Here is a 27,232-nt window from a genome sequence, read left to right as displayed (position 1 = left end):
CACTAGTTCTCTTTTAAAAATCCTTATTCAGTGAATAAGGCAGCACACTAACAGAGAAAGACATGAATGCTCATGCAACACTCTTAAAAGCAAGCATTGACAGCCAGCCCATAGCATGGAAGTGGAGGGGAGACAGATGGCTAAGTCAGCGTTCAGTTGGTTGGTATGCTTATTTCCCTCACTTCACTTTTCTGACTCACAGGCAGGAGTTGGGGGAATGCACAGTCCTGAAGCTGAGAGATGGCCTGTGAAGTCAAGATTTAAAATAGCCTCTGTATAATATCTGAACTGGCCCAGTACTTAAACTTGTGAAAGCACATATCTTCTTTTCTCCGATTTGCAATTTGATGCTTTTTTAGTAAACTGCGATTCCTTATAATTGCTCTTCTTTACTGGCAGACCAATGTAGCCCTAGTGGCACCACTGTTGAGACTGGAAAACAATCATTGCCACATTGAGGAAAGTGAGCATGTGCTCAAGAAAGCCCATAAATACAGTGAGCTGATCATACTATATGAGAAGAAAGGTCTGCATGAAAAAGGTAAGTGCCATAGATGGGGAAAAGCAGTAAGTATGTGTACATATTGTACAGACTTGATAGATCAGATGCCAGCCTCATGTAAGTTAGATGCCAGCCTCATGTAAAAATATTAACATTAGTGACTGAATACAGGTTGTTTTAAGTACTATGAGGTTAAATTATAAAGTTGGTGACTAAATCTATTTTAACTCTTGTTTAAAAAAAGAAAAAATACCGATGAACCTGAACCCCAAAGTCTTAATGTTTTGACTCCATGGAGCTAGCGGGTGGAAATGGTACAGATACAGACAGTTATGCTTTTAAGGCACAAGCACCACAAATCTTCATGGCGTAATGGATTCAATATTTTAGGTTAATGCAACCTTCACTTTTCAATTGGCTTCTTAGGATCAAGACAAAGCTGTATCAAAAAGAGACTTTACAGTCCTTTGAACATAATCTGAGCTATCTATATACTGTATCGTTGTACAGAGCATAAAATGTGTTAAATGCTGGTATATGCTACAGCCAGCTTTACTTGATTGGTCCATTGCTGCCACTGGCACCTCCTGAAGGATGAAGCGCCCCCCCCCCCCCCCGCCAGGCTACAATACCCTGTGATGCCTGACTTGGTTCCTATAATATTTTGTGTGTGTGTATGTATTTCCTCTGGCTTATACTGGGGGCCAATACACTTTTATATTGACTGCAGAACATTAATCTGAATAAAGACAAGAAGCTGTTTTGCCTAAAGGATTAAATCCCATTGCCATTTCTTCTGTTTTGCTGAAGCCTTGCAGGTGCTAGTGGACCAGTCAAAGAAAGCTAACTCGCCTTTGAAGGGCCATGAGAGGACAGTACAGTATTTGCAACATTTGGGTGAGTATTATTGAGAAGCACAACTGCTGTTTTTAAACCTTACATCCCACCTTTCAAACTTGAGTTTGCGGTGGTTTGGAAAAACAATTGTTTTATTTATTTATTTATTTATCATATTTTTATACAGCCTGATATGTACATCTGTAGGCAGTGTACAAAATTTAAAATACTTAAACATCAGCACAAATTAAAATACATGAAACAATTAAAACCATAGCATAAAACAATTATTAAAATAAATTCTTAAAACTAATTCTAATTAAAAGCCTGCAAGAAGAGGTGAGTCTTGAGGGTCTTCATGAAAACAAACAAAAGGGGATGCTCTTATTTCAGCAGGGAGCATATTCCATATTCCAGGGTAGCCACAGAGAAAGCCCAGTCCTGGGTTGCCACCAAATGGGCCTGTGGCATACGTAACCTGACCTCTCCAGAAGACCATAACAGGTGGCAGGGTTCATGACAAAGGAGGCACTCTCTTAAATAGCCTGGACCCAAGCTGTTAAGGGCTTTATAGATAATAACCAGCACTATGTATTTAACCTGGAAATGTATCATCAGCCAATGCAATTCCCTTAAAACTGGTGTTATGTGGTCCCTTTGTGTTGTCCCAGAGACAAATCTGGCTGCTGCATTCTGTACCAATTGTAGTGTCTGGACTACATACAAAGGAAGCCCCACGTAGAGCACATTACAGTAGTCAAGTTTGGAGGTTACAAGCATATGTACCAACATTTTAAGGTCATTTACCTCTAGAAATGGACGTCGCTGTCGTATCGGCTGAAGCTGATAAAAAACACTCCTGGCCAGTGCCTCAACCTGAGAAACCAGGGAGAACCTTGGGTCCAGGAGCATTCCCAAGCTACCTGATCTTTCAGGGGGAGTGTAACCCTGTCCAGAACAGGCAGATGTAAACCATTTCTCGGGTCCCAACTCCTCACAGTCAGTAACTCTGTCTTATTTGGATTCAATCCAGCCCATTACCACCTCCAAGCAGGCATTTAGAGAAGATATGCTGTTTCCTTATGAGGTTGACATGGAGAAATAGATCTGGGTGTCATCAGCATATGGATAACACCCTGTATCAAACCTCCTGATAATCTTTCCCAGCGGTTTCATGTAGATGTTAGAAAGCATTGGAGACAGTATGGAGCCTTGTGGAACTCCACACTTCAGCTCTTACTTTGCAGAACAGCAGTCTCCAAGTGACACCATCTGGTTTCTACCAGAGAGGTAGGAACGGAACCACTGTATAACAGTGCCACTCAATCACACCTGCCTCAGGCAGTCCAGAAGGATACCATGATTGATGGTATTGAAAGCCGCAGAGAGATCCAAAAGGATCAGCAGAGTCACACTTCCTCTGTTGATAGCCAGTTGAAGATCATCCATCAGGCCAACCATGGAAGTCTCAATCCCATAGCCTGCACGGAAGCCACTTTGAAATGGGTCTAGATAATCTGCATCATCCAAAACTTCCTGGAGCTGAGAGACTACCACCTTCTCAGTCACCTTGCCCAACCATGGAAGATTGGAAACAGGTCTGTAATTAGCTAACTCTGAGTGATCCAATGCGGGTTTCTTCAGACGTGGTCTAATAATAGCCTCCTTAAGACAAGGAGGCATCCTGCCCTCCCTCAGAGAAGGGATTGATTTATAATATTTACCAGACCTTCTCTGATAATATAATTACCAGATGAGATAAGCCAAGTTGGACAAGGGTCAAGAGAACAGGTTGTAGGGTGCACAGTCTGAAGCAGTTTCTTCACTTCCTCAGGAGTCACAAACGGAAAATGATCCAATCTAATCCCATAAGAGAAGTTGCTGGACACCTCCACAGTAGACTCTGCAATAGCTGTGGAATCCAGCTTGGCCTGAATGTGAGGAATTTTATCCGCAAAAAAATCATTAAAAATGTCACAGTGAGTGACCGATGGTTCCAGTTTTAAATTCAAGGGGGAGGGGTACATATTAGCCCCTTCACAACGCTAGACAGCTCAGCTTGGTGTGAATTTGCGGAAGCAATGCAGGCAGAAAAGAACCGCTTCTTTGCTACCTGGACTGCCAGAGCATAGATCTTGAAACGTGCTCTGTGTTGTGTCTGATCAGACTCATGCCGAGTCTTCCTCCACTTGCTCTCTAGTTGTCTACCTTGCCACTTCAGTTCCCGTAGTTCATCCGAATACCACGGCGCTGTCTTTAAAGCAGGTCTGAGAGGATGCTTAGGAGCGACTGCGTCTACCCCTCTATTGAGTTCATTATTCCATGTTTGTACCAGAGCAGCAACAGAATCACTAGCAGAGCCAACCTTGAATCCCGTTCCAAGGCTTCTTGGAATCCTATTGGATCCAATAACCTCCTCGGGCAGACCAATCTAATAGGTCCTTCACCCCTGCACAGGTGGGTTGTGACTGTAAGTTCTACCTTAACCAGATAGTGATCTGTCCAATGAGGAGATGACAGTAGTCCCCACTTACAGAACACCACCCTGATCAGAGCAAAAGACCAAATCTAGCGTGTGACCAGCATCACGTGTCAGTCCAGAGATCAATTGGGATAGGCCCACAGTCGTCATGGCCGCTATGAACTCCTGAGCCGCTCCCAACAACCCGGTCCCAAAATGAATATTGAAGTCCCCCACCACCAGCAATTGTAGTTGCCCACTCCAATGCCAACTCAGCAACCAGGTCTGTCAGCTCAATTAGGGACTTCACTGGGCAGCAGGGTGATCGGTACACCAGCACAAGTCCCAGTCTATCCCTGCTCCCTAGACTTAGGTATACATATTGAAATAGAACTATGATCAGGTTAATTGGTTTCATAAAATAAGACATTTAGAGACAGCAACACTATGGAAAACCTTGGAACACATTCAGAAATTGTGATGGTGTAAGAGTAAAGGCTCTATCCCATGAAGCTACGTACTCTTAATATCTGCAGAGGAGACATACAGAGCAAGAGCTCTTTAAGGTGGCCTTAAGGGGCATGAGGCTTATATGGAAGAAGGCACTTTCTAAAAATGTGCTGGACCCAAGTCACTTTAGAGCCTTATATTAAAACCAGCACCATGTGTTATTCCTGGAAGCTGATGCAGCAGTTTAAGCACAGGTATATTATGTTCTTTGCAGCTTACCAGAAGCCAAGCTGAGTTTATGGAGTGTTTAAGAATGTGTCTAGTTTTTCACACACTCTACTCTTGTTGCATGGGTCATTAAATTTTCCTTCTGCTTTGTGTCTTATTCCAGGAACTGAGAACTTGAATTTAATATTTGCCTATTCTGTTTGGGTGCTTAGAGATTTTCCTGAGGATGGATTGAAAGTAAGTGATCTCTTGCTAACATTTGAAAATAAAAAACAGGAGGACAGAGAGGACTGGAATCTGTTCTCCTACCTTTAAATTGGTCGAAGTAGCAGCTGTTGTGAGTCATTTGTGTGTAGCAGCTCCACACATAGATTGGTGATTTTTGGCTATGCTATTGGGCATATCCAAAAATAAAGATGCTTTGTTTAGCTGTATTGTAAAGCTAAAGGCAGAGTGGAGCCTCTGTTTGACTGGTTGCAAGTTTGCACAGTTTATTCTGTTGACTATCTGTGTTGATGCAGCAGCTCAGCAGTCCTTGAAAAAGGAAACTTTAAGTAGAAAAGAGGTATGAATTTAGTAGTCTAAGTGTGTCGGTGCTTTCAGTGAGAAGGTTGAGGATGTAGGAAAGGCTGGTGGTGAGCCTCTTCATTACTGTCCTTGGGCAGGACTTTTGTACGTGGAAATATTCAAGGCATACTTAAAAATGCCAGTTATAAAAGTTGAAAAGCACTGTGGGTATGTTAAACTAATGTTCCACCATCATTTGTCACAATGAATAATTCTGGAAAGTGTGTGTGTATCTGTATCTCAGTATCTCTCTCTGAAACCATACAGAAACTTACAAAGAGAACTTATGACAACAGAAAAATCTCATAAATCCAAGCCCTTGTAGAATTTTCCTGGACATGTTACCAAAAATACATAAAGCCAACAACCCAGGGTGCTCCATTGTTTCAGGTTACACTTGCACCAAAAGAATCTCTCTCTATAGTGACTTAAACTTGGACAACATCGTGCAAAACCTTCCATCATATATTAAGGATACTAATGATTTTTAACTTAAAATTGAAACCCGAAAGAAGTTCATACTTTTACATCTGTGTACAGTAATATTCTACATAATGATGGCATCCAAGTACTCAGTTACTTAACAGAAACTCCGATGATCCATTCTTAGAGGTTATTAGTACTTCAGCCATGCTAGTCCTCATTTGTAACAACTTAATTTTCAGTGAAAGACACTACTTACAGCTTTAAGGTACAGCAATGGGTGCTTGTATGGTCCCATCCTATGCAGTTTTTTTCATGGAAAAACTTGAACAGGATATCCTAAAGAAGGCTACTTATAAACCACTTATTTGATGGCATTACATCAACCACATCTTTATGGTCTGGAATTAATGGCACACCAGATGCCTCTGGGGAGCCCACAGGCAAGAGGTATGTGCATGCCCTCTCTCCTGCTGTTGCTCCCCTGCAACTAGTATTGAGAGGCATCCTGCCTCTGAGGCTGGAGGTGGCCCACAGCCAGCAGATTAGTAGCCATACCTTTTTGACAAACTTTGGCAGTTTCCTCGGGCACTTTTCAAGACAGAAAGTCTGGACTTCCACTGAATTCTGAACAGGCTATGTTTTTTCAGTTCACTGCATTTCAACCCATGTTCGATTTGTACGAAAATCGCTTAAAAATAGAAAAGCAAGAAAAAGCTTAAGTGCTGCAGCTATAAACACATTTTTCTAAACACAGAAACTCTTCTTCTGGACATCAACTAGCAATAAATGAAGGGAGAGTGCACAGCCATTTTGTGGTACAGGAAGAATGCTTGCAAACGTCAAGCCCGGTTCACTAGTACTCTGTACATACACAGAGCAGTAGCAAATTGCACTTGCTGGGCAAGGTTTACATGGTTTTGCACATGTCAGGGATGGGTTACTTTTTCACTGCCATATTGATGAAGCCATTTCTTCAGTTTCTGAAACCTTGCTTGCTTTGTGTGATATCGCTTGCTGGGTAGCATAGCTTTTCTACATCATGCAAAACAAGCACAAGTATCTGCTGCATTGTTTCTGGCTTCAAGAACAATAAAATGAGTAATGGTAACACTATGGTGAGCTAGAAATAAGTGGAGAATCTCTCACTGCGTAGCTTCAAAAATGCCGTGGCTGGCTGCATTTTCTGCAACCTGACCCAAGTGGTTAAAGACAAAATTCATCTGAAACATCCCTTGTACAATAACTTTTGAAGTGAACAGATTTTGCACAGGGCTGCAACCAGTTCCTAATGTAAAGTGCCCTAAGCCCACTGCTCCTTCAGAGTGCTTTGTGAGCTTGTGAACTGAAACCTTTTGGTTTTATTTTTTTTAAAAAATGATTGTAAATTGAGTGTATGAACTTCATCATGCTTTTGTGTTCTTTTCCCTCCTTCCATGCCCCCCGCCACTGTATGTGATATAGGGAGCTGCACAGGATTGGTTGATTGCCTTCAGTTCTTTAGCTGAATCAAGGTGTGGAGTTGTATTTAAGAACAAAACTCAACCACCTTTGTATAGCACTGAGAATGATGTCTTACATCGAAACATCTATTTTGTTACATCTGTGGTTTAGTTTTTACGTTTTAAACTTTTGAATGTTTTTAAAAGTTTAACTTTTATTGCACATTAAAGAAGGTCATTGAAAAAGTTTTGCTGAGTGTAAGTGTGTAAAAGCCAACGTGAATTCAACTTTTGTCTGGCAGATATTTACAGAAGATCTTCCTGAGGTGGAATCTCTCCCACGCTACAAGGTTCTTAGCTTCTTGATAGAGAACTTTAAAAACCTGGCTATTCCCTATTTGGTAAGAATTCAGAATGTAGGAGCATATTTTGTTCCAATGTGGATTTGTTGCATATCAGATTTAGGGGTATCTCCAACAGATTTGTGAAGGCACATAGTTTGTAGCCATAAAACTGAAAATTATAAATGACTTACAATATAGTAGCAACTAATCCAGAAGGTATTTAGTGATCTTCTGGAGTTCCTGGTTTAAATGAAAGAAGGGGGAAAAGTGACTATCAAACAATGAAATTTTAGTGGGGCTGTGTGGATCTAGGCAGCCTTCATACACTGAATGTGTACATTTATTCACAGGAACATATAATCCATACATGGGAAGAGGCTGGTTCAGAATTCCACAACTGCCTGATTCAGCTCTACTGTGAGAAGGTGCAAGGCTTAATGAAGGAATATCTCAGCTCTTTTCCTCTGGGTAAGCCTGTCTATGATCTGCTTGAATGTTAAAAAAAAAATAAGAGGTCTAATGAAGATATGCAGACAAGACACATCTCTGAGGAAGAGCAATTCTGTCGATTCCAGTCCGTAGGTAGCTAGTTTTAGATAATGCACCTTTTTTCATAGTAAGTGCTGCTAGAAGCATTTTAAAAAGAAAAGATGTTTCTGAACATCTCAAAATGATGGATGCCACAGTCATCACAGTGACCTTGATTTCTGTGAGAGGAGAGGGCAGGTTGCATTTGCTTAGTGGAAAAGCAAAGGCACTCTGCGTATGCTCAGAGGTACTACTATTATATTCCTGCTAACTAGTAGACATAATTGTTGGCTACCAATCTCATCCTCAGTTTGTGAAACCCTATTCAGAAATGTTGCCTTGCCGTCGATGATCTATAGGTACAAAAACAATCTAGTATCGAATAATGTCTAATGGCCCTGGGTATTTAAGAGAATGTTGTCTTCGCCATGAGCCTCATAGCCTAATGAGATAATCCAGAGAGGTTCGTCAGTAGTTGCCACCAGCTCATCTGATGGTTACACAGGGGCGGGCCTTCTCCCTTGTTGACTCAATACTCTGGAATGCGCTCCCTGCTGAAGTAAGAGCCTCCCCATCTCTGACAACTTTTGAGGAGTCTTTAAAGACTTTTTCACCCAAGCTTTTTGACTTGACTGTGGTTTTAAATTGTTCTAAGGTTTTCATTTTTGTCTTAATTTGTTTTGTGGTATTGTAAGCCATGCAGAGATGGAAGTTTTGGGCAGTCTACAAACTGATAGATAAATAAATAATGGGGTGGTGCTCTGTAGTTGGCTTTTTAAAACTGCCTCTCATATGCTATTGCTAACCTGCATTGATTTTTCCTTGCAGATAAAGCCACAGTGCCTGCAGGAGAAGAGGAGGGGGAATTAGGAGAATACAGGAAAAATCTTCTCTTCTTTCTTGAGACGTCCTGTTGCTATGATGCTGAGCAGCTCATCAGTGACTTTCCCTTTGATGGTAAGGAATGGTCAAGACGATTTGGCCTGGCCCAACTGATGCTGGGCCACAGAGTTAACTTTTATTCCAGAAAATCGTGTGTGTGTGTGTGTGTGTGTGTGTGTGTGTGTGAGAGAGAGAGAGAGAGAGAGAGAGAGAGAGAGAGAGAGAGAGAGAGAGTGTGTGTGTGTGTGTGTGTGTGTGTTTTTAAGAGACTTTAAATACTGAAAAAGTTATCCTTGATTACTACTATACTACTCTGCCATTGGCATTCTGCATTAATATTAGTACAGTAATATTTCTGTAACTGATGTAAAGAGATTCTCATTATCTCTGTGCTGGCTAATGACAGTAGAACTGCTGCATGACAACCTCTCTGTAAATATACCTGCTGGAGTCTGTAGGAGAGAATAGATAGGCTTATGCTGTTTTCTTGCTCACTGTTTTTTGGGAAGAATAGAAGTGACTGAAAAATGGTGTTCAGTAAACAGATGTGCTAGGATAATGCTACTGACCCCAGTCTAGAATAATCAGAGTCTGCTGTTGATCTTGTCCAGATACTGTCGTGAAAGTAATACTCCAGTTGCTATTGCTCCTCAATTTCCATCACTTAGTTCCTTCCTGTTCTTGTTCATTTTCATGACATGTTCTTATAGTCTACTTTGCCAGGATAAAAGCAACTATTTTGTACTTTGCTCCCAGGCCTCCTAGAAGAACGTGCTCTGTTGTTGGGACGGATGGGGAATCATGAACAAGCCCTTTTCCTATACGTTCATATCCTGAAGGATACAAAAATGGCTGAGAAGTATGTTTCTGCAGATTACTGCTTGCTTTCTGGTACACAAAAGTGGTAAATCCTGTTTAAGCAACAGGAATATCACGTTGCAGTGAATGTGTCATATGGACATGCGTGATGATGTAACTAATAATGTGTGTCTAATTTTAGCAAAAGACAACTAAAATTATATTTTACAATTGGCTCATATCAATTCTGACCTTTTTGAATTGAAGTTAGCAAGACAGAACAAAAGGAATTATGCTCCAGAATACTTTTTATAAAACAAACGGAAATGAAGGAGTTGATAATTCATCCTTGACCTGAGCAGTTACAGGAGGGGGTTCCAATGTGGGGGGAAATGTCAGGGTGCCAGAACACATGTTTAAGTGCCCTGTAATGGTGGTGGACAGTCCACTATAGTTAAGTTTATAGTCCTAATTGCTACCCCTGCTAACCTTTTACGCTGGTGGCTCTTTTCCTGTTTAGCAGGGGGAGAGCAACTGTCCATATTCAGCCCAGCATAGCGTGCCTTGCAGTAGCTATTGGTGGGGTGTCTCTTGGATTTCTTTTTAGATTTGAGACAGGGAACCATCTTCTCATCCTTCTTACTATACAAATTGCTTTGAGAACTTTTAAAAAAGCAGTATATAGATACAACACTGATACTCTGTTAGTCTTAGCCTATGAATAAGAGGTGCATTTAGCCTATGAGATATGCTGCAATCTCCAGTTGCTTATTTCCCAACTTAATTTATCTTCCTGTGCATTGCTGTGTGGTCAGTGTTTCCACAGTTTCAATTTTTTCCCCCTGTTGACAGTGAGAAACAGTACCCATGTAAGTGCTCATTTGAGCACTTTACTCAATTTTATTTTTTTGCGTAAAAATATTTACTCAATGTTATTGGCTAAATTCTTAAATTTATATTGTAGAGCTGTTAAACAGTTGCTGGCAAATTGTTCTTTCACAACTTTTTAGCCTAAGGAAAGTAATGAGATCACCCGGCATTTTGTGTGTGGGTAGGTGGGTGTGCCCCCTATCAACTTTGCAAGGCCTGGACCAATATGAACCAAATTAGGTAGGGTTGTAGGGATACATAGGGACAACTCAACAGTGTTGTTTGTGATGACGTAATCCACCCTAGTTCAAGATGGCGGACGTGTAAATGTTTGAGGTGCAAGTGATCTAACTTGTGAATTGCCTGAGTTGAACCAAATGTGCTGAATTTGGGGCATCTCAAATTGCGTAGTTTGTAATGTTGTTACCCAACCTGATTCAAGATGGCAGATGTTTGAATGTTTCAGGTGCAAGTGGGCTAACTTGTGGACTGCCTAACCAATTTGAACCAAATTTGGTACAGTTGTAGTGAGGGACACCTCAATGGCATAAGTTTGTGATGATGTCATTCACCCCAATTCAAGATGGCCGACACATGAACATTTGAAGTGCAAGTGGGCTAACTTGTGAGGATGGTAATAATCAATTGAAATTATAGTGAAAGGGAAGTAGGAAGATTAGTTCTTACCAGAACACTTTTTCATTTGATTTACTGAACATTTGTATTAGCTCACCTTATTGTCAACCATGTCACTCTTTTCCTTTGATTTGGTATAAAACTGTTAGATCACTTTAACCTCTTGTTACAACAACCAAGAGGCTCTAGCAGTTAGTTCGTAACTGTCTAGAAGTAGCTTCATTAACTACAAACAAAACAGAATTTAGCAGGTGCATCCTCAAAGTGTATATACTTATTAAGGTATACTAATTAAGGAGTCATATACCTATGTGTAAAGATTGCTATTGAGAATATTCTTATTTGTTGCCATTCTTGAATTTGTTTTACAAAATCAAACCCTGTTTATCTCCTAGTGCTCACTGACCATTGTAGCTAATACATCTAAATATGTAGCTCCTATGATATGTTGAACTTCATGGTGACTTTAAATTTCCTGTTGATGTTGTTTCAGCTACTGTCACAAACACTATGACAGAAGCAAAGATGGCAATAAAGATGTGAGTAGTTTATTTTCCATGTTGAAGTTGATGCTACCCATATACAAAACACACCTCTTAGTTATCAAGATTGTAATATTAGCCAATTGCATGGGTGATAATCATGTTGGTGGTAAAATATTTTATGTTTGGAATTAATGGGCTTGCAAGAATTGGATTTTGTAAGCACTCAGGTCTCAAGGCTATTTAAATATTTAATAGACTGCTTTTGTATACACCCTTTAGAAGCCACCTTGGTTGCCTCTGGTAACACCTTTCATCAGGCAGAAGGATAGGAATGTAATAAACAGAACCAGGTTACTTGAAGGACCACCTCATCCTGCATGAACCTGCCTGTCTGATTAGATCTTCGGGGAGGCTGGGCTTGGGGCTCTGCCCCCATTACAGCTACAGCTGGTAGAGATGCTGGAGCCTTCTCCATTGTGGCACTGAGACACTGGAATTCTATGCCCTGGGATGTCAGATTAGGCCTTTCCCAATATTATCTTTAGATGCCAGACCAAGACATTTGGTTGGCATATGGCCTGGAAATTTGAAAGCAAAAGTTCCATTAACCCTATGTACTCAGCCAAGCATTATGACTCATATATTTGTTCTGTGTACATGAGCTCTGATGCAGATGCTATCCAGAATGTTTTCCTCTACTCAAATGAAGTCAGTGCATGCATTCTGGGGACTATAGATCAGCTCCGTCGGCTGAAATAAACAGAAATTCCTAAATGCCCTGGAGCTCTGTGTATGTACGCACGCACGCACTCACTCACTCACTCACTCAGGACTGGGGTGATGTATACTAATGCAATAGATCTTTAGAATACAAATTCCTACTGATATAACCAATCATCTTTTGAATTTTAGGAAGTTATCTAAAAACATAAATATGTCATTCAAGAGAAAATGACCACTGAATGCTTTAATGGGCTTTCTCTTTAATTTAGCATGTTCAGTGCAAAGGCACTTTACAAAGATAAGGAGCAACGGTTTAAAATGCAGTGATTAATTTTGTGTCACAGGTGTACTTGTCTCTGCTCCGGATGTATCTCTCACCACCTAGTGTTCATTGCTTGGGACCAATAAAAATGGAAATACTAGAGCCTAAAGCCAATCTCCAGGCTGCATTGCAAGTTTTGGAACTTCATCACAGCAAGTTGGATACTACCAAAGTAAGGATTGTTCTTGTTTTTATTTGTGTTAGAATGCTGATATGGATACATAGGCTGTGATGTGGAGATCCTCTTCTGCATTGAAGAAACAGGCTTCTGTATACATAACCATATAAGGGAGTATTCTTGTGGCCATAATAAAAAGTGGAGGCAAAATGAAGTGTAGAAGAGTAGTTGGTTAGAATACTGGAACCATATTCTGGAAACATCTTAACTCTTTGTTTTTATAGGCTATAAACCTCCTCCCAGCAAATACTCAAATTAGTGAGATCCGAATCTTCCTGGAAAAAGTCCTTGAAGAAAATGCCCAGAAGAAGCGGTTTGGTCAAGTTCTTAAAAACCTCCTCCATGCTGAATTCCTTAGAGTATGTGTCTATTTCTCATCTGTTGTTATAAAGGTGCAAGTTAAAGCAAATATTTATGTATGTTTGCACATTTGTATTGCTACCAGAGATGAAGCAAGGGTTAGAGGCACATGTGCAAAAAAAGTGAACTGTACTACCAAAGCATTGTATTGGTTAAAATGTCAAGTAGATCTTTGGGGATTGTGGGGATTGTTCTATTGCTCTTCTAACAGTTCTTATCTTGCCATAGGTACAAGAGGAACGGATTTTACATCAGCAAGTGAAATGTATAATCACAGAAGAAAAGGTTTGCAGTGTGTGCAAAAAGAAGATTGGAAATAGGTATGTGAAATTGTCCTGGAGAAGTCTTTAGAATCAAAAATGCTACTCGGTTTGCTTTTTCTGGAAGAGCAGCAGTAGAGATTTGGTAGGGGCTGGCTACTGAGTAGTATAATGGGGATGCCAATATATTGCTGAGTAAGTAGTGTGCAGTCGAGTCTGTGTTAACTCCTGGTGACCACAGAGCCCTGTGGTTGCCTTTGGTAGCATACAGGAGGGGTTTACCATTGCCATCTCCCGTGCAGTATAAGATTATGCCTTTCAGCATCTTCCTATATCACTTCTGCCAGATATAGGTGTTTCATACCAGCGGGGATTGGAACTGGTAACCTCTGGCTTGGTAGTCAAGCTATTTCTCCGCTGCGCCATTAGGTGGCTTGTATATTGCGGACTACACCTTCCATAAACCCCAGCCAAACTTTGTCAACAACATCTGGGAACCCCTATTGCAGGGAACACTGATGCTGAGGCAATCTCAGAATAAATTGTACTAAATAAATATGTGCTGATTCACTGTTCCAAAATCTGTGATGATCTTGGAATTTTATGTGAAGCCTGTGTTTTCTGCAGGTGAAGTAACTTATGCAATGTATAAGCTCCATTTATGTAGGTCAGCTCAGCTTTTTCAATTAAAAAAAAACAAAAACATTTACTTTGGAGATGAAGACATGTTGCAACCTAAATAAGGTTTACTTACTTTAAAAAAAAGCTGCTAGGATTGCAAGTCTGTAACATTTCTGTGTTTGACCATACCAGAAGCATGTTTGAAATGTTATAGGTTTACAGCCTAATCCTGTTCAGTTTGGTTAGTTCTAAGTAAATGTGTAGAGGATTGCAGCTTGAGTGTGTTTGCCCTAGTTGGTTTCTGAGTGTGCAGTACACTGTACCCTTATTCCCATGTTCTGCCTCATCATGTCATTTCCAGAACTTTCAAAATAAGTACTAACACACCTTATCATTTTGAAAAAAAGTTTCACAAGATTCTTTCATGCCAGCAGCATCCTGTTCATCCTACTGTATCTTTTCTTGAGGCTTTCCCCCTGTTGTGTAAATGTTTTTAATCTGTGCACAAAATAACCTTTCTGCTCTTCTCATCTTGTACATTCCCAGCCATTTTGCAGTCTCGTAATATTCTAACCTAACCATTCCTAAATTTTACATAACCTAGCATAACTGGCAGTATCTGTGTGGACTCACAGTTGCCTATGTTCAGCTTTGGTAGTTTTTTAAAACATTTAAATTGTCCCAAATATTCATTAAGCACTTTACTAATTACAAGAGAAGGAAGCATTCCTACGCAGCACAGCAACATGACGAGACAAAGGATTGGAAACAAAATATTAAGATCTGCAGCAGAGATCTGCTGGTATAGAGAAAGCTGTGGACAAGTAATGATTTTGTAAAGAGGTGCCTGTTTAATGCACTTTGATTAAGTGCCGTCAAGTCAGTATTGACTCTTAGTGACCACATAGATAGATTCTCTCCAGGATGATCTGTCGTCAACTTGGCCTTTAAGGTCTCCCAGTGATACATTCATTGATGGGGTAATTGAGTCCATCCACCTTGCTGCTGGTTGTCCTCTTCTCTTTCCTTCAACTTTTCCCAGCATTATGGGCTTCTCAAGGGTTTTTTTCGCATAATGTGTCCGAAATATAATAGCTTGAGCCACTTCTCAGGATCATAAAATCATGGTGGTCTTTTGTAGTAAAAATAACTAAATCATAACAATCTGACTTCTTTTCTTGCAGTGCCTTTGCCCGCTATCCAAATGCAATAGTTGTGCATTATTTCTGTTCCAAGGAAGTTGGTGCAGTGGACACATGAAAACATTCTCATTCATGCATTACATGCAGTAGCCATGGTGCTCACATGGAAGGAGAGATGAGACAAGCAACCTTTGTCTTCAAGGAATCTTCTGAGGCATGTTGGTTACAAACAGCTCAAGCCCCAAGTTGTTTCACCAGATGACTCCCCTTGCAAGCTGCCAACATTGGCTTAGTAGGAAAACGGACATCTAACAATGCTTTGATATACGTGGCACTAAACTAACCTCATAGCATTTCAGCATGAGGAAGAATTAAAACTAAATGGGAATGAGCTTCTATTGCACTACAGATCTTGCAGCAGTAACCTTCAGACTGTTCTGATATTGACCAATAAAGGCCAAGTCATGTTAAAAATGAGATGGGAATGGGGCGGGTGGGGGGAGAGAATACATTATGTGTGTGGATTCTACATTCCAATCATAGATGGAAAAATTCTTACATTGTAACTTTTCAGCATTGCATTGAGATCTACTTTTATCAGCCATTTGGAGGCTGGCACTTCCAGAAAGGCTGTGCCCAGATTTTTCTTCCTCTTAGTGTTAGGAATATTGGCTGGAGAATATTGCCCTTTGCATCTGAAGTGGTTATTATCACTAAGATAAGAGTTCCAAAGGAACTAGTTTCATACAATATGATAAAAACTGGAAAACGTATTCTTTTAGTTTTGTTTTTGAGAACTATGTAAATATGAATGAAGATACTATTTGCACTGTGTACAGTCACTTCCATTATGAATGGAATGAAAAGTGGTAATGGTTTTCTGAAGGGAAGGGGAACTAGCATCTGCACTCGTACCAAAAAGTAAAATGAGCAACCCTTTAGAGAATTTCATTTTTAAAAGGGGTGGTTTTTTTCATGCTGCTTGAGAATTTGATCTACTTTGGAGTCACAATTGCATTGAAACAATCAATTTTTTATGCACCCTTCAGCTTCAAGTAAAGCAGACTTTTACTTCAATGTCAGTATTTCAAGTTCCTTAAGCTAAGTCAAGTTGGTACTGTTCTGTAATTTTTTGGGTATCTAGATCACTCTTAATACTGGAAAATCTTAGCTTGCAACACATGCCCTCACAGGTTGTAACACTTTTGTCTGACTTTTTCCCTCAACATCTAATCCATTATGAAAGGCATATACTTTTTTTTCTTTTGTGTGTCCTCATGAATGTAAAAACAATCTCAGCAAATAAGTCTAGGCTCGTGATTTGAGTAACTGGAGGGGGAAATTACCTCAACATACCAGTTGAGCTTTTTTTTTTTTTAATACTACTCATTTGGTGATTAGGGCATAGAATCCATTTCAAGTTTTTTTGCCTAAAATTCACCATTGTCCCTAGATAAGTGCATTGAGGAAATAATAGATAAGGAAAATCATTACCAGGATCTTTGGATTTCACTCACAGTACATGTTTGAAAGGTTTCAAGGACTTGTTGAAGCAGGAGGATAAAGTGGTGTTTATCTGTTGCAAAACAGCTTGGCCCTTTTTTTGGCAGCTCCTTCCCTGGTTACTTCCATCACAATTGCAGTGAATTCTATCCTCAAGGTCAGTGATTTGGGCAGTAAATACCGATTGTGTCTTACTGCTGGTTTGGGGGTTGTTCTTGTGCTGAGATGAAAACACTTTTTGGTACTTTGTATTTCTTCTATTTGAGCAAGAGAGTGTACAATTATATTGGGTTGTATTTGTGCATTTATTAAGGATCTTTTGTTTCTAAACCAGACCAGGCATTGTGGCTGGAGATTGGATGAGAGATTCATCTATAATGGACAGCAAAAGGAAGTTATTCTACAAAAACTAATCTGTGCAGACCATTGTGGCACTACTGATACGTCTGCTGTCAATAAAGCTGTGTGCTCTACTGAAGTAACTCAAATGTACTTTTCCTCCTTCACAGCAAAACATGTATGTGCCTCAGTTCAGCTTTCTTACATAGCTTTTGCAGAGATGTGGTTTGTGCTATAATTGCCTGCTGGTAATCTTGCACAGTATCTGAGACTTACTAACTGTACAGCAGGTTTATTTAAAGCAATAAATTATTGTAAAGATTTGAAAAATCGGCATGTTTCTGTTTTTTTAAATATACGCACGCACACACACAGTGTAATTCTTTAGAATTAGTAATTTATATTGGCAGTACTCTAAGCTCTAATTGCCATTAAGGTTTTAGTAAGGATTGTGTGGTTCAGACTAGGGATGTGCACGGAATGATATTTGTGTTCCGTTCCAAGCTTGGAATGGAAAGCAAATGCCCGGAACATTCCATTGGAGCAACAGGTCAAGTCAGTTGTTCCAACAGAACTAGCTCAGAACACTAGAAACATTCTGAGCACCATTTTGGACTCCAAAATGGTGCTCTTCTGGCCTCAGCACCCGTGCGGCAGCCATTTGCATGGTGGTGCTGACCATGCAAATGGCTGCCGCTCATGTGCAGAGACCAGAAGAGTGCCATTTGCAGTCCAAAATGGTGCTCAGAATACTTGGAATGTTCTGCCTCAGAACTGGTTTCCATTCCGAGCTTGGAACAGGCCCTTTGTTTGAAGGGCATTCTGTTCCAAATTTGGAGCATTCGAAACGGCCTGTTCCAAGCCTGGAACGTTCTGCACATCCCTAGTTCCGACTAATGGTGTTGATAATGCAGTTCTACGAAGTGAGGCACAGGCTCTGAACTGGAATATTGTTTCTTCCTAAACTTCAGTCACGGACCTGTTTGTTTCTTTGAAGGCTTCAGAAGCTTTGGTTTTTAAACCATAATTGAATACAATTTCAGCAGCTGTTCTCATTTAGGCAGTACAGGTAGCCGTCATCTGCAGAATCCATATCTGTGGTTTCGCGTATCCATGATTGGATCTTAGAGAGCCAGTTTCATTTCCTGTATTGGGGCCAACTTGGACTCCACTACTTGAAGCCCCCTCCCACCCCCTTAAATCTCGCCCCGGGCCCTTAAATCATGCCCCGATAACATTAAGAGGCGGGCGGCAGGGAGATGTCCTCCCGCCCCCTTCCCTGCTAGGCTGCAAAAGACTTTAGGAAGGCTTCTGCGCGTGCGCGCGCAGAAGCCTTCCTAAAGTCTTTTGCAGCCTAGCAGGGAAGGGGGCGGGAGGACATCTCCCTGCCGCCCGTTTCCCTGCCGGTCTGCAAAAGTACTTTTACTTTTGCAAAGAACTTTGCAAAGAACTGTTTCTCCTTTGCAAAGTTCTTTGCAAAAGTAAAAGTACTTTTGCAGACCGGCAGGGAAACGGGCGGCAGGGAGATGTCCTCCCGCTCCCTTCCCTGCTAGGCTGCAAAAGTACTTTTACTTTTGCAAAGAACTTTGCAAAGAACTGTTTCTCCTTTGCAAAGTTCTTTGCAAAAGTAAAAGTACTTTTGCAGCCTAGCAGGGAAGGGAGCGGGAGGACATCTCCCCGCCGCCCGTTTCCCTGCCGGTCTGCAAAAGTACTTTTACTTTTGCAAAGAACTTTGCAAAGAACCTTTGCAAAAGTAAAAGTACTTTTGTAGACCGGCAGGGAAACGGGCGGCGGGGAGATGTCCTCCCGCCCCCTTCCCTGCTAGGCTGCAAAAGACTTTAGGAAGGCTTCTGCGCGTGCGCACGCAGAAGCCTTCCTAAAGTCTTTTGCAGCCTAGCAGGGAAGGGGGCGGGAGGACATCTCCCCGCCGCCCGCCTCTTAATGTTATCGGGGCATGATTTAAGGGCCCGGGGCGAGATTTAAGGGGGTGGGAGGGGGCTTCAAGGCAGCAGCAGGGGGCCAGGGCTTCAAGGGGGCAGCCATTTTTTAAAATAGGAACAGCCATCGGAGGAGCAATTTCTTCAATAATTACGGCGGCAGTGTGTGAAAAGCGCGGGAGGGGTAAGTAAAGCCCCCCCCCGCCCTTAATGGAAGCCCCCAAACTCCCCACCCGAACCAAAACCACCCAGTGACCGGACCGGTCTGGAGGCCTTTAGAATGGCCTCCGAACCGGTCTGTGCACATTCCTACATTTGATACCATTGACCATGGTATCCTTCTGGATTGCCTGGGGGAGTTGGGGATGGGGGCACTGCTTTGAAGTGGTTCCACTCCTATCTCTCAGGTAGATTCCAGATGGTGGATTTGGTGACAGTTGCTCCTCAAAATGGGAGCTGTTATATAGAGTCCCTCAAGGCTCCATTCTGTCACCAATGCTTTTTAATATCTCCATGAAACCACAGGGTTGGGTCATCAGGGGATTTGGTGCTGGGTGTTATCAGTATGCTGATGACACCCAAATTTTACTTCTCCTTTTCATCTTCATCATCAGGAAATGGCATTCATTCCCTAAATGCCTGCCTACAGGCAGTAATGGGTTGGATGAGGGATAACAAACTGAAGCTGAATCCAAGCAAGACGGAGGTGCTTATTGTAGGGGCTTAGAATTTGAGGGATGAGTTAGACCTTCCTGCACTGGATGGGGCTGCACTCTACCGGAAGAGCAGGTACGCAGCTTGCAGGGAGTCCTGGACCCAGGCCTTACCCTGGTATCTCAGGTGAAGGCTATGGCCAGGAATGCTTTCTAGCAGCTTTGGCTGATTCGACAGCTACGTCCATTCCTTGAAGAGGATGATCTCAAAACAGTGGTGTGTCAGCTGGTAATCTCCAGGCTTGACTACTGCAATACACTCTATGTGGGGCTGCCTTCGTACGTAGTTCGGAAACGTCAGCTAATTCAAAATGCAGCAGCCAGATTGGTCTCTGGGGCAATCCGGAGAGACCATATTGTGCCTGTTTTGAAACAGTTGCACTGGCTGCCAATATGTTTCTGGGCAAAATACAAAATGCTGGTTATTACTTTTAAAGCCCTGAATGGCTTAGGTCTGAGTTATCTTAGAGAGCGCCGCCTTTTGCATGATCCCCACTGCATGTTAAGTTCACCTGTCCATCTTCAGTTACTACGAACATGCTGGTGGCAACTCAGGCAGGCCTTCTCTGTAGCTCCTTCTGGGCTGTGGAATGCACTCCCAGTAGAAATCCGTAATCTGAGTTCATTATTGGTTTTCAGAAGAACCCTTAAGACTTGTTTGACCTGGCCTTCCAGGGTTTTAAAAATAGTTTTAATTGTTTTAATAATAGTTTATGCTTTTACAGTTTTCTATTTTAATCATTAATTGATTTTAGTTTTATTTTAATGTAAACCACCTTGAGCCATTTTGGAAGGGCGGTATAGAAATCAAATAAATAAATAATAAATAATAATAAAATGTAAAGGCTCATCTTCAGTGTCACTGAACGTTGATTTAAGAAACATATGTGAGCTTATCCAGATGTTCAACTACTTGTTTCCCAAGCAAACAAATTGTTATGTGGAAGCTGGCTGTATTCCAGTTGTTTCCATCTCTCTCTGCTCTAGTGGTAGGCTGGATTAAATGCTTCAAAAGAAGTACTTCTTGATAGCTGTGGAATAAATGTGGCAAACTTAACTGAAGATTAATGACATGAAGCCTAATTCTGCAGGCATTTAGAAGATCCTGGCTGTGGTCCAATGAAGTAACTTTGCTACCAAAGAAAAGAGTGCATGCAGCTATAACTCTTGCTGCTCCTATTATTATTATTTATTATTTCTTGTTTACACACAGTCAGACAGGTGTTATTGACTGGTTTGTTTTATCCAGACATCGAGTCCTTCCCAAGGACGGCTGAATTTTATTGTCAATGTTGTTGTTGTTATAGATATTGTCGCAGTATATAGGCTGTTCCCAGTAAAGCTGCTTTTTGTAATTGGCTGATGGTGATTTCTGTGGCCCCTATAGTGTTGAAGTGCTCTTCAAGGTCTTTTGGAACTGCACCCAGGGCGACAATTACCACTGGGATAATTTGGGTCTTTTTCAGCCTTTCAATTTCAATTGCAGGAATAATAGACTGGACCCAGGCAGAGCTAGAGACGCTAGATCGTAAGACCAGGAAAATCATGACCATCAATCATGCTCTGCACCCCCGCAGTGATGTAGATAGGCTCTACCTCCCTCGCAGCTCAGGTGGAAGAGGAAGGATGCAAGTCCATCAAACAGTAGAGGAGGAGAAAAGAGGCCTTGAAGAATATATCAAGGACAGTGAAGAAGATGCACTTCAAATGGTCAAGAACGAGAAACTATTCAACACCAATGAAAGAAAGCAGGCCTACAAGAAAGAACAAGTCAAGAACCGAGCAGAAAAATGGAGAAATAAGCCCCTGCACGGTCAATATTTGCACAATATAAGTGGAAAATCAGACATCACCAAGACCTGGCAATGGCTTAAGAATGGCAACTTGAAGAAAGAAACAGAGAGTTCAATACTGGCTGCACAAGAACAGGCACTAAGAACAAATGCAATAAGAGCAAAAGTAGAAAAGTCAACAAAAAACAGCAAGTGCCACCTTTGTAAAGAAGCAGATGAAACAGTGGACCACCTGATCAGCTGTTGTAAGAAGATTGCACAGACTGACTACAAACAAAGGCATGACAAGGTAGCAGGGATGATACACTGGAACATCTGCAAAAAATACAAGCCACCTGTAGCCAAGAATTGGTGGGACCATAAAATTGAACAAGTTGAAGAAAATGAAGATGTAAAAATATTATGGCACTTCCGACTACAAACAGACAAACATCTGCCACACAATACACCAGATATAACTGTAGTTGAGAAGAAAGAAAAACAAGTCAAAGTAATCTACATAGCAATACCAGGGGATAGCAGAATAGAAGAAAAAGAAATAGAATCACCAAATACAAAGATCTACAAATTGAAATTGAAAGGCTGTGGCAGAAAAAGACCAAAATAATCCCAGTGGTCATTGGCGCCCTGGGTGCCGTCCCAAAAGACCTTGAAGAGCACCTCAACACCATAGGGGCCACAGAAATCACCATCAGCCAATTACAAAAAGCAGCTTTACTGGGAACAGCCTATATTCTGCGACGATATCTATAACTATTGACAATAAAATTCTGGCATCCCAGGTCCTTGGGAAGGACTCTATGTCTGGATAAAACAAACCAGTCAATAACACCTGTCTGACTGTGTAAACAAGAAATAATAATTAATTATTCGATTTCTATACCGCCCTTCCCAAAATGGCTCAGGGCGGTTTACATAGAGAAATAATAAATAAATAAGATGGATCCCTGTCCCCAAAGGGCCCACAATCTAAAAGAAACATAAGATACACACCAGCAACAGTCACTGGAAGTACTGTGCTGGGGGTGGACAGGGCCAGTTACTCTCCCCCTGCTAAATAAAGAGAATCACCATAGTAAAAGGTGCCTCTTTGCCAAGTTAGCAGGGTGTGCCAAGTTAGCAGGGTCCATTATTATGGATTAGAAATAAATTCATTATTTCTAGACCTATTATATACTGTAACCTCTCTCTATAAGAAAGCTTCCTTTTCCCATGGTTCTTTGGGTGCTCAACACCCTTTACACTTTGTTATACTTTTGTGACTACTTTAGCCTGAATAAATGTTGCACAAGTTTCAGAGCTTGTTTATTTGCCTGAAAATTCTGCTACTGAGTTGGTCCAATCAAAAGTATCATTACTATCTATCTAACTAGAATGGTTTCGGCTCCTTAAATACAGTGGGATTGCAAAACTACTGACACAAAAAGTAGTTACTTTTCTCACTTAGGCAATTCCTGCATGTGGTCATAGTGTTGTCTGCATTACTTGGGGTGGGTATTTCTCCATTGTATATTGGTTGATGGCCAGCTGTGGTAATGAAACAGACTTTGCAGGGTGAAGGCATTCAAGATGCATTTTTAAAAGTAGCAAAATGCTGATATTACTAGACTAAAGAGCCAGCAGGGCAGCCACCCTTAGTTTCAACAAGCACCTCTCCTATTGCTAGAATTTGGGTGAAAGGAGTAGATAGCCTTCTGTTACTGCAAACAATCTTTAACATTGCTCTGTTTTCTGCATTACGGTCATCCCTCACCAAACGTAAGGGTTCCATTCTGGCAAAACCTCGCTGCTGGCAAATTTGTGGTTGGCACGGCATTAAAGTCTATGGGAAATGGGATTAGGGGAACCATGACCACAAAAAGACCTAAAAATCAAGGAAAAAAAATACACACACACCCCGATATTTTTTAAATCCTGTAATATTGCCAAGAGTCACCAAGAAGAATGAGCAGACTGACCTTTGGAAATTTTTTGAACCCCCCCCCCCCCCGCAAATCACTCAAGGGCATTTTAAATTGACAAAGGACAGCAAGGGTCACCAAGAGGAATAAGCAGATTGAACCTCTGAACCGGCACCCCAAGATTGCTGGGAAACCCCCCCCCCATCACTAAATAACTTCGCCAACTGCAGATACTTGAGACGCGGTTGGCAAAACCTGTCACAATTTCCTATTTGCATATACTCAAACCACGGTTGGTAAAACCGTAGTTGGCAAGGGATGACTGTACTTGGAAAGATAGGAGTGCATTTGTACAGTAATGTTTTGAATATAAGACTAAATTCACATTCAACAAAATGGAGATACATCTAAATATTATTGCTGTCTAAGTGAAAGGGCCTCAGTTCCTTTAAACTGAAGTGACATTGAATAAATACTGACACATTTGGATTTTTTTGGTAGAATTCATCCTATTTTAAAAGTGTCTAGCGCTAACGATTTCACAAAGTGAATATATGACAACAAAGCATGTTAAAGGATTCTCTTAAAAACTAGCTGAAGGCCTATTAAAACTGACAGGAACAGTTGTTGGTTTATGTTTCACCTTTCTCCTCCTGCTGCTTTTATGTTGATTTCCTTGCGCTCCTTTATTTCTCTCTTTTTGTGTGTGGCTGGAGAAGTCCTCTTCTCCTCTGAGGCATTTGGTTTTTCTGGCCTACTTCTCTATTCTTTTCTTCTGGCCTTGTGGTAGCAAGCATGACTTGTCCCTTAGCTAAGCAGGATCTAGCCTGGTTGCATATGAATGGGAGACTTGATGTGTGAGCAATGTAAGATAATCCCCTTAGGGGATGGAGCTGCTCTGGGAAGAGCAGAAGGTTCCACGTTCCCTCCCTGGCTTCTCCAAGTTAGGGCTGAGAGAGATTCCTGCCTGCAACCTTGGAGAAGCCGCTGCCAGTCTGTGAAGACAACACTGAGCTAGATAGACCAATGGTCTGACTCAGTATATGGCAGTATATGTTCCCCTTTTCTTCACTTCCTTCCTGGCATTCCCTTTGGCTGTTGGTGAAAGGTGTTGGTTTTATGAACCATGTTTTTCTTGTTAGGTTTTTGGGGGCAGGGTTAGCTATATTTTTAACTGGTTTGGTGAGTTAGTGACAATTTAAGTTTCTTAGACAACCAGTAGATGTTGCTGGTTGATATGAGCATTGTGAAGAGAAAAGCAGGAACACGAAACACAGAAAAGTAGAATACTGCTGTCTCCTTGGATTCTCAGAGGATGCTAGTTGAAAATAATGGTGTAATTATATCTGAGGTTCCTGAGGTGGCTGTTTTCTGTAAGGGGATGGAGTGTATGCCATGTATGAGATTTCTAAACTCTTACATGCCATGGAAGGTGAAGGGAAGTATGGGTTTTGGAGGGTTAACGTATGGGGAAGTATGGGTTTTGTATGGGCCACACTTGGAAATTCTGTAAGTTAGCTATGCAGCCTGCCTTTCTTTCACAAGTAAACTCAAGATGGCTACTATCACCACAAGAAGTTACAAAATCAACGTATCAGAAACAAATTTTTACAAAAATATGGCCTTGGTCGAGGAACCGTCTGTGCTGCCCACTCTTTCTTACAATCAAGCTGAAGTCCTTCTTACAAAAATAGCAATCAGGAAAATGTTACATTTGTAACAGCAAAACTTTCCAAACAGCAGCCGGTTGCTACCAAAAACCAACCCAATAACAACAACATAATATGTATTCGGTCATTTGACCAGCAGTTTTACAAATACTAACATTTCAAACATGAACTAAACATTAGAACGTGTTTTACAGAGAATATAACAATATTTTGCCACAGTTCTAATTTTAACTTCATCGCATAAAGAAAATAAAAACCTCAATAAGACATCATCTTCTCTTCCATTAAGATTTATCAAGAGAGGAGAAAATAACTTTCCTCTGGCTTCATCATAAAAACTACAATGTAAAAAGGCATGTGCTATTGTTTCAACGCACAAGGACAAACACGATTTGCCAAAGGAATTCCTGCATATCTGCCGAACATAAATAAAAAGGCACTTTCTGCTGAGTCTGTCAGCACGGGAACATGGAGCAGGACCTCTGATGCTTGGAAATCATGGGAGGGGACAATGACAAGGAATTTATGTATTTACAGCTTGATTTCTATACTGCCTTTCATAAAATTCATCCCAAGGTGGTTTACAAAAGTTAAAATACTATAAAATCCATTTAAAATCACACTAAAACATTAAAAACAATAGAAACAATAAAACACAGCAGCAGCCATAAAAATGCAGAGGCAAAAAAGCAGAAGAGAAATATATCAGTAGCCCCTAAAGAATAGAGGCCCTGAAGTTCTATTCAAACTTGGCTTAAAAATAAGGGAACCTGTGCAAGAGAACTTTCTCACTGCCCCCTGCCCCTGCCAGGGAAAAAAAGAAAACCTCTCTAGAGGGCCCTCCAGAAGTGGGATTAACAGGGCATGAAAGGAATCCTATGACATTAGGCTGCTTGCATGAGCAGGACCCTAATTATCCCCCTAATTATCCCCCCGCATCCCCCTTTCCCCATGCAGCCCCTACACTCCATCCCACCCTTTTTTGGGAGGGTCCCTCAATCCTTGGGGGCGCATATTCAGGAGAATACTGTGGGAAGTGGGGGGGGGTTGCTTAACATTCAGATGTAACCCATAATGCTTCACCTCTTAGTTAATGATGTGTGTATTTTACCTTTTGACTAAGAGGCATCTATTATATTAATTTTCCTGTGTGTGCCTTGGAATGTGCATCCCAGAGCCCAGCTGATTGGCTGAGGCGCACCCAGGAGGATTGGTTGCCACGGTGGCAGCCCAGCCATGAAGGCCAGAGGAGGCGGGCTGCAGAGGCAAGGCCCAGGATGGGGGAAAGAAAGTGGTGGCAGTGGGGGGAAGTGGCAGTGGGGAGGAGAGGTGGCTGGGCCCAGAAGCAGAGACTGGGGCAGAAGGGGGAGGGGAGAGGTAACCACTGGCCCCAAAGAGCACACAGATGCTCTGTGCGGGGTCGACTAGTTTCATTCAAAACCACAAATCTATTATATTAATTAACCTGGGTGTGCCTTGGAATGTGCACCCCAGAGCCCAGCTGATTGGCTGGGTGGCCGATGCGCCTGATTGGCTGACGCACACCCAGGAGGGATGGTTGCCGCAGTGGCAGCCCAGCCATGGTAGAGGCCAGAGGTGGCGGGCCCGGCCCAGCCACGGAAGCAAGGCCCAGGAGGGGGGAAAGAAGGGGGGGCAGAAGTGGCAGTAGGGAGGAGAGGTGGCTGGGCCCGGAAGCAGAGACTGGGGCAGAAGCATGGGGGAGGTAACCGCCGGCCCCAAAGAGTGCACAGATGCTCTGTGTGGGGTTGGCTAGTACTAATTTAAAACATAACAGATTGAACACAGCTGATAAAAAAACAGCAGAGTAGTACAATGGATACAGCAAGGTTGGAGTGGGCCCTGGGACAAAAAGTAAAGATGAGTCTCACCCCCCACCTTCTTCAGAGAGACACAAGGGGGAGAACAAAGAGCAAGCTGCCACACAGCTGATGCCCCCCTCAGGGGTATAGGAGGCTTGCCAGTGCCCCCCCCCCCCCGCTGCCCATGTGTGTGTGCTGGCCACACTGTTGCATTTGACATTGGATGCATGGACTAAATTTGGTCCAGATTCATTAGGCAGTTCACAAGTTAGCCACTTGCACCTCAAACATTCATGAGTCTGCCATCTTGAATCGGGGTGGATGATATCATCACAAACTATTTGTGTGATGTGTCCTTACATTTCCCTACAACTGTACCAAATTTGGTCCAAATCGGTTCCCACTTGCACCTCAAACATTTACGTGTCTGCCAACTTGAATTAGGGTGGATGACATAATTAAAAATATGCCCTTGAGTCATCTCTATGTGTTCCTAT

The 27,232-nt window shown here is 41.7% G+C and overlaps 1 protein-coding gene across 2 annotated transcripts in view; it reads left to right on the top strand.

The window, feature by feature from the left end:
• VPS39 (VPS39 subunit of HOPS complex) overlaps window positions 1–17,234 on the top strand; it is a 42,798-nt gene extending 25,564 nt beyond the window's left edge. For both annotated transcript variants that reach the window (XM_053265501.1, XM_053264696.1), the window contains 12 exons: window positions 400–541; window positions 1,313–1,399; window positions 4,642–4,715; window positions 7,213–7,311; window positions 7,605–7,722; window positions 8,611–8,739; window positions 9,421–9,523; window positions 11,462–11,507; window positions 12,521–12,670; window positions 12,901–13,035; window positions 13,265–13,356; window positions 15,102–17,234. In XM_053265501.1, the coding sequence (XP_053121476.1) occupies window positions 400–541; window positions 1,313–1,399; window positions 4,642–4,715; window positions 7,213–7,311; window positions 7,605–7,722; window positions 8,611–8,739; window positions 9,421–9,523; window positions 11,462–11,507; window positions 12,521–12,670; window positions 12,901–13,035; window positions 13,265–13,356; window positions 15,102–15,177 (1,251 nt within the window). In that variant the 3' untranslated portion in view covers window positions 15,178–17,234. The remainder of the gene's footprint in view (window positions 1–399; window positions 542–1,312; window positions 1,400–4,641; window positions 4,716–7,212; window positions 7,312–7,604; window positions 7,723–8,610; window positions 8,740–9,420; window positions 9,524–11,461; window positions 11,508–12,520; window positions 12,671–12,900; window positions 13,036–13,264; window positions 13,357–15,101) is intronic.
• The last annotated feature ends 9,998 nt before the right edge of the window (window positions 17,235–27,232 follow it).

Source organism: Hemicordylus capensis, chromosome 1 (genome assembly GCF_027244095.1).
Source record: "Hemicordylus capensis ecotype Gifberg chromosome 1, rHemCap1.1.pri, whole genome shotgun sequence".
NCBI lineage: Eukaryota > Metazoa > Chordata > Lepidosauria > Squamata > Cordylidae > Hemicordylus > Hemicordylus capensis.
Note: the sequence above shows the minus strand (reverse complement) of the source record. Positions and strands in the feature narration are given on the sequence as shown.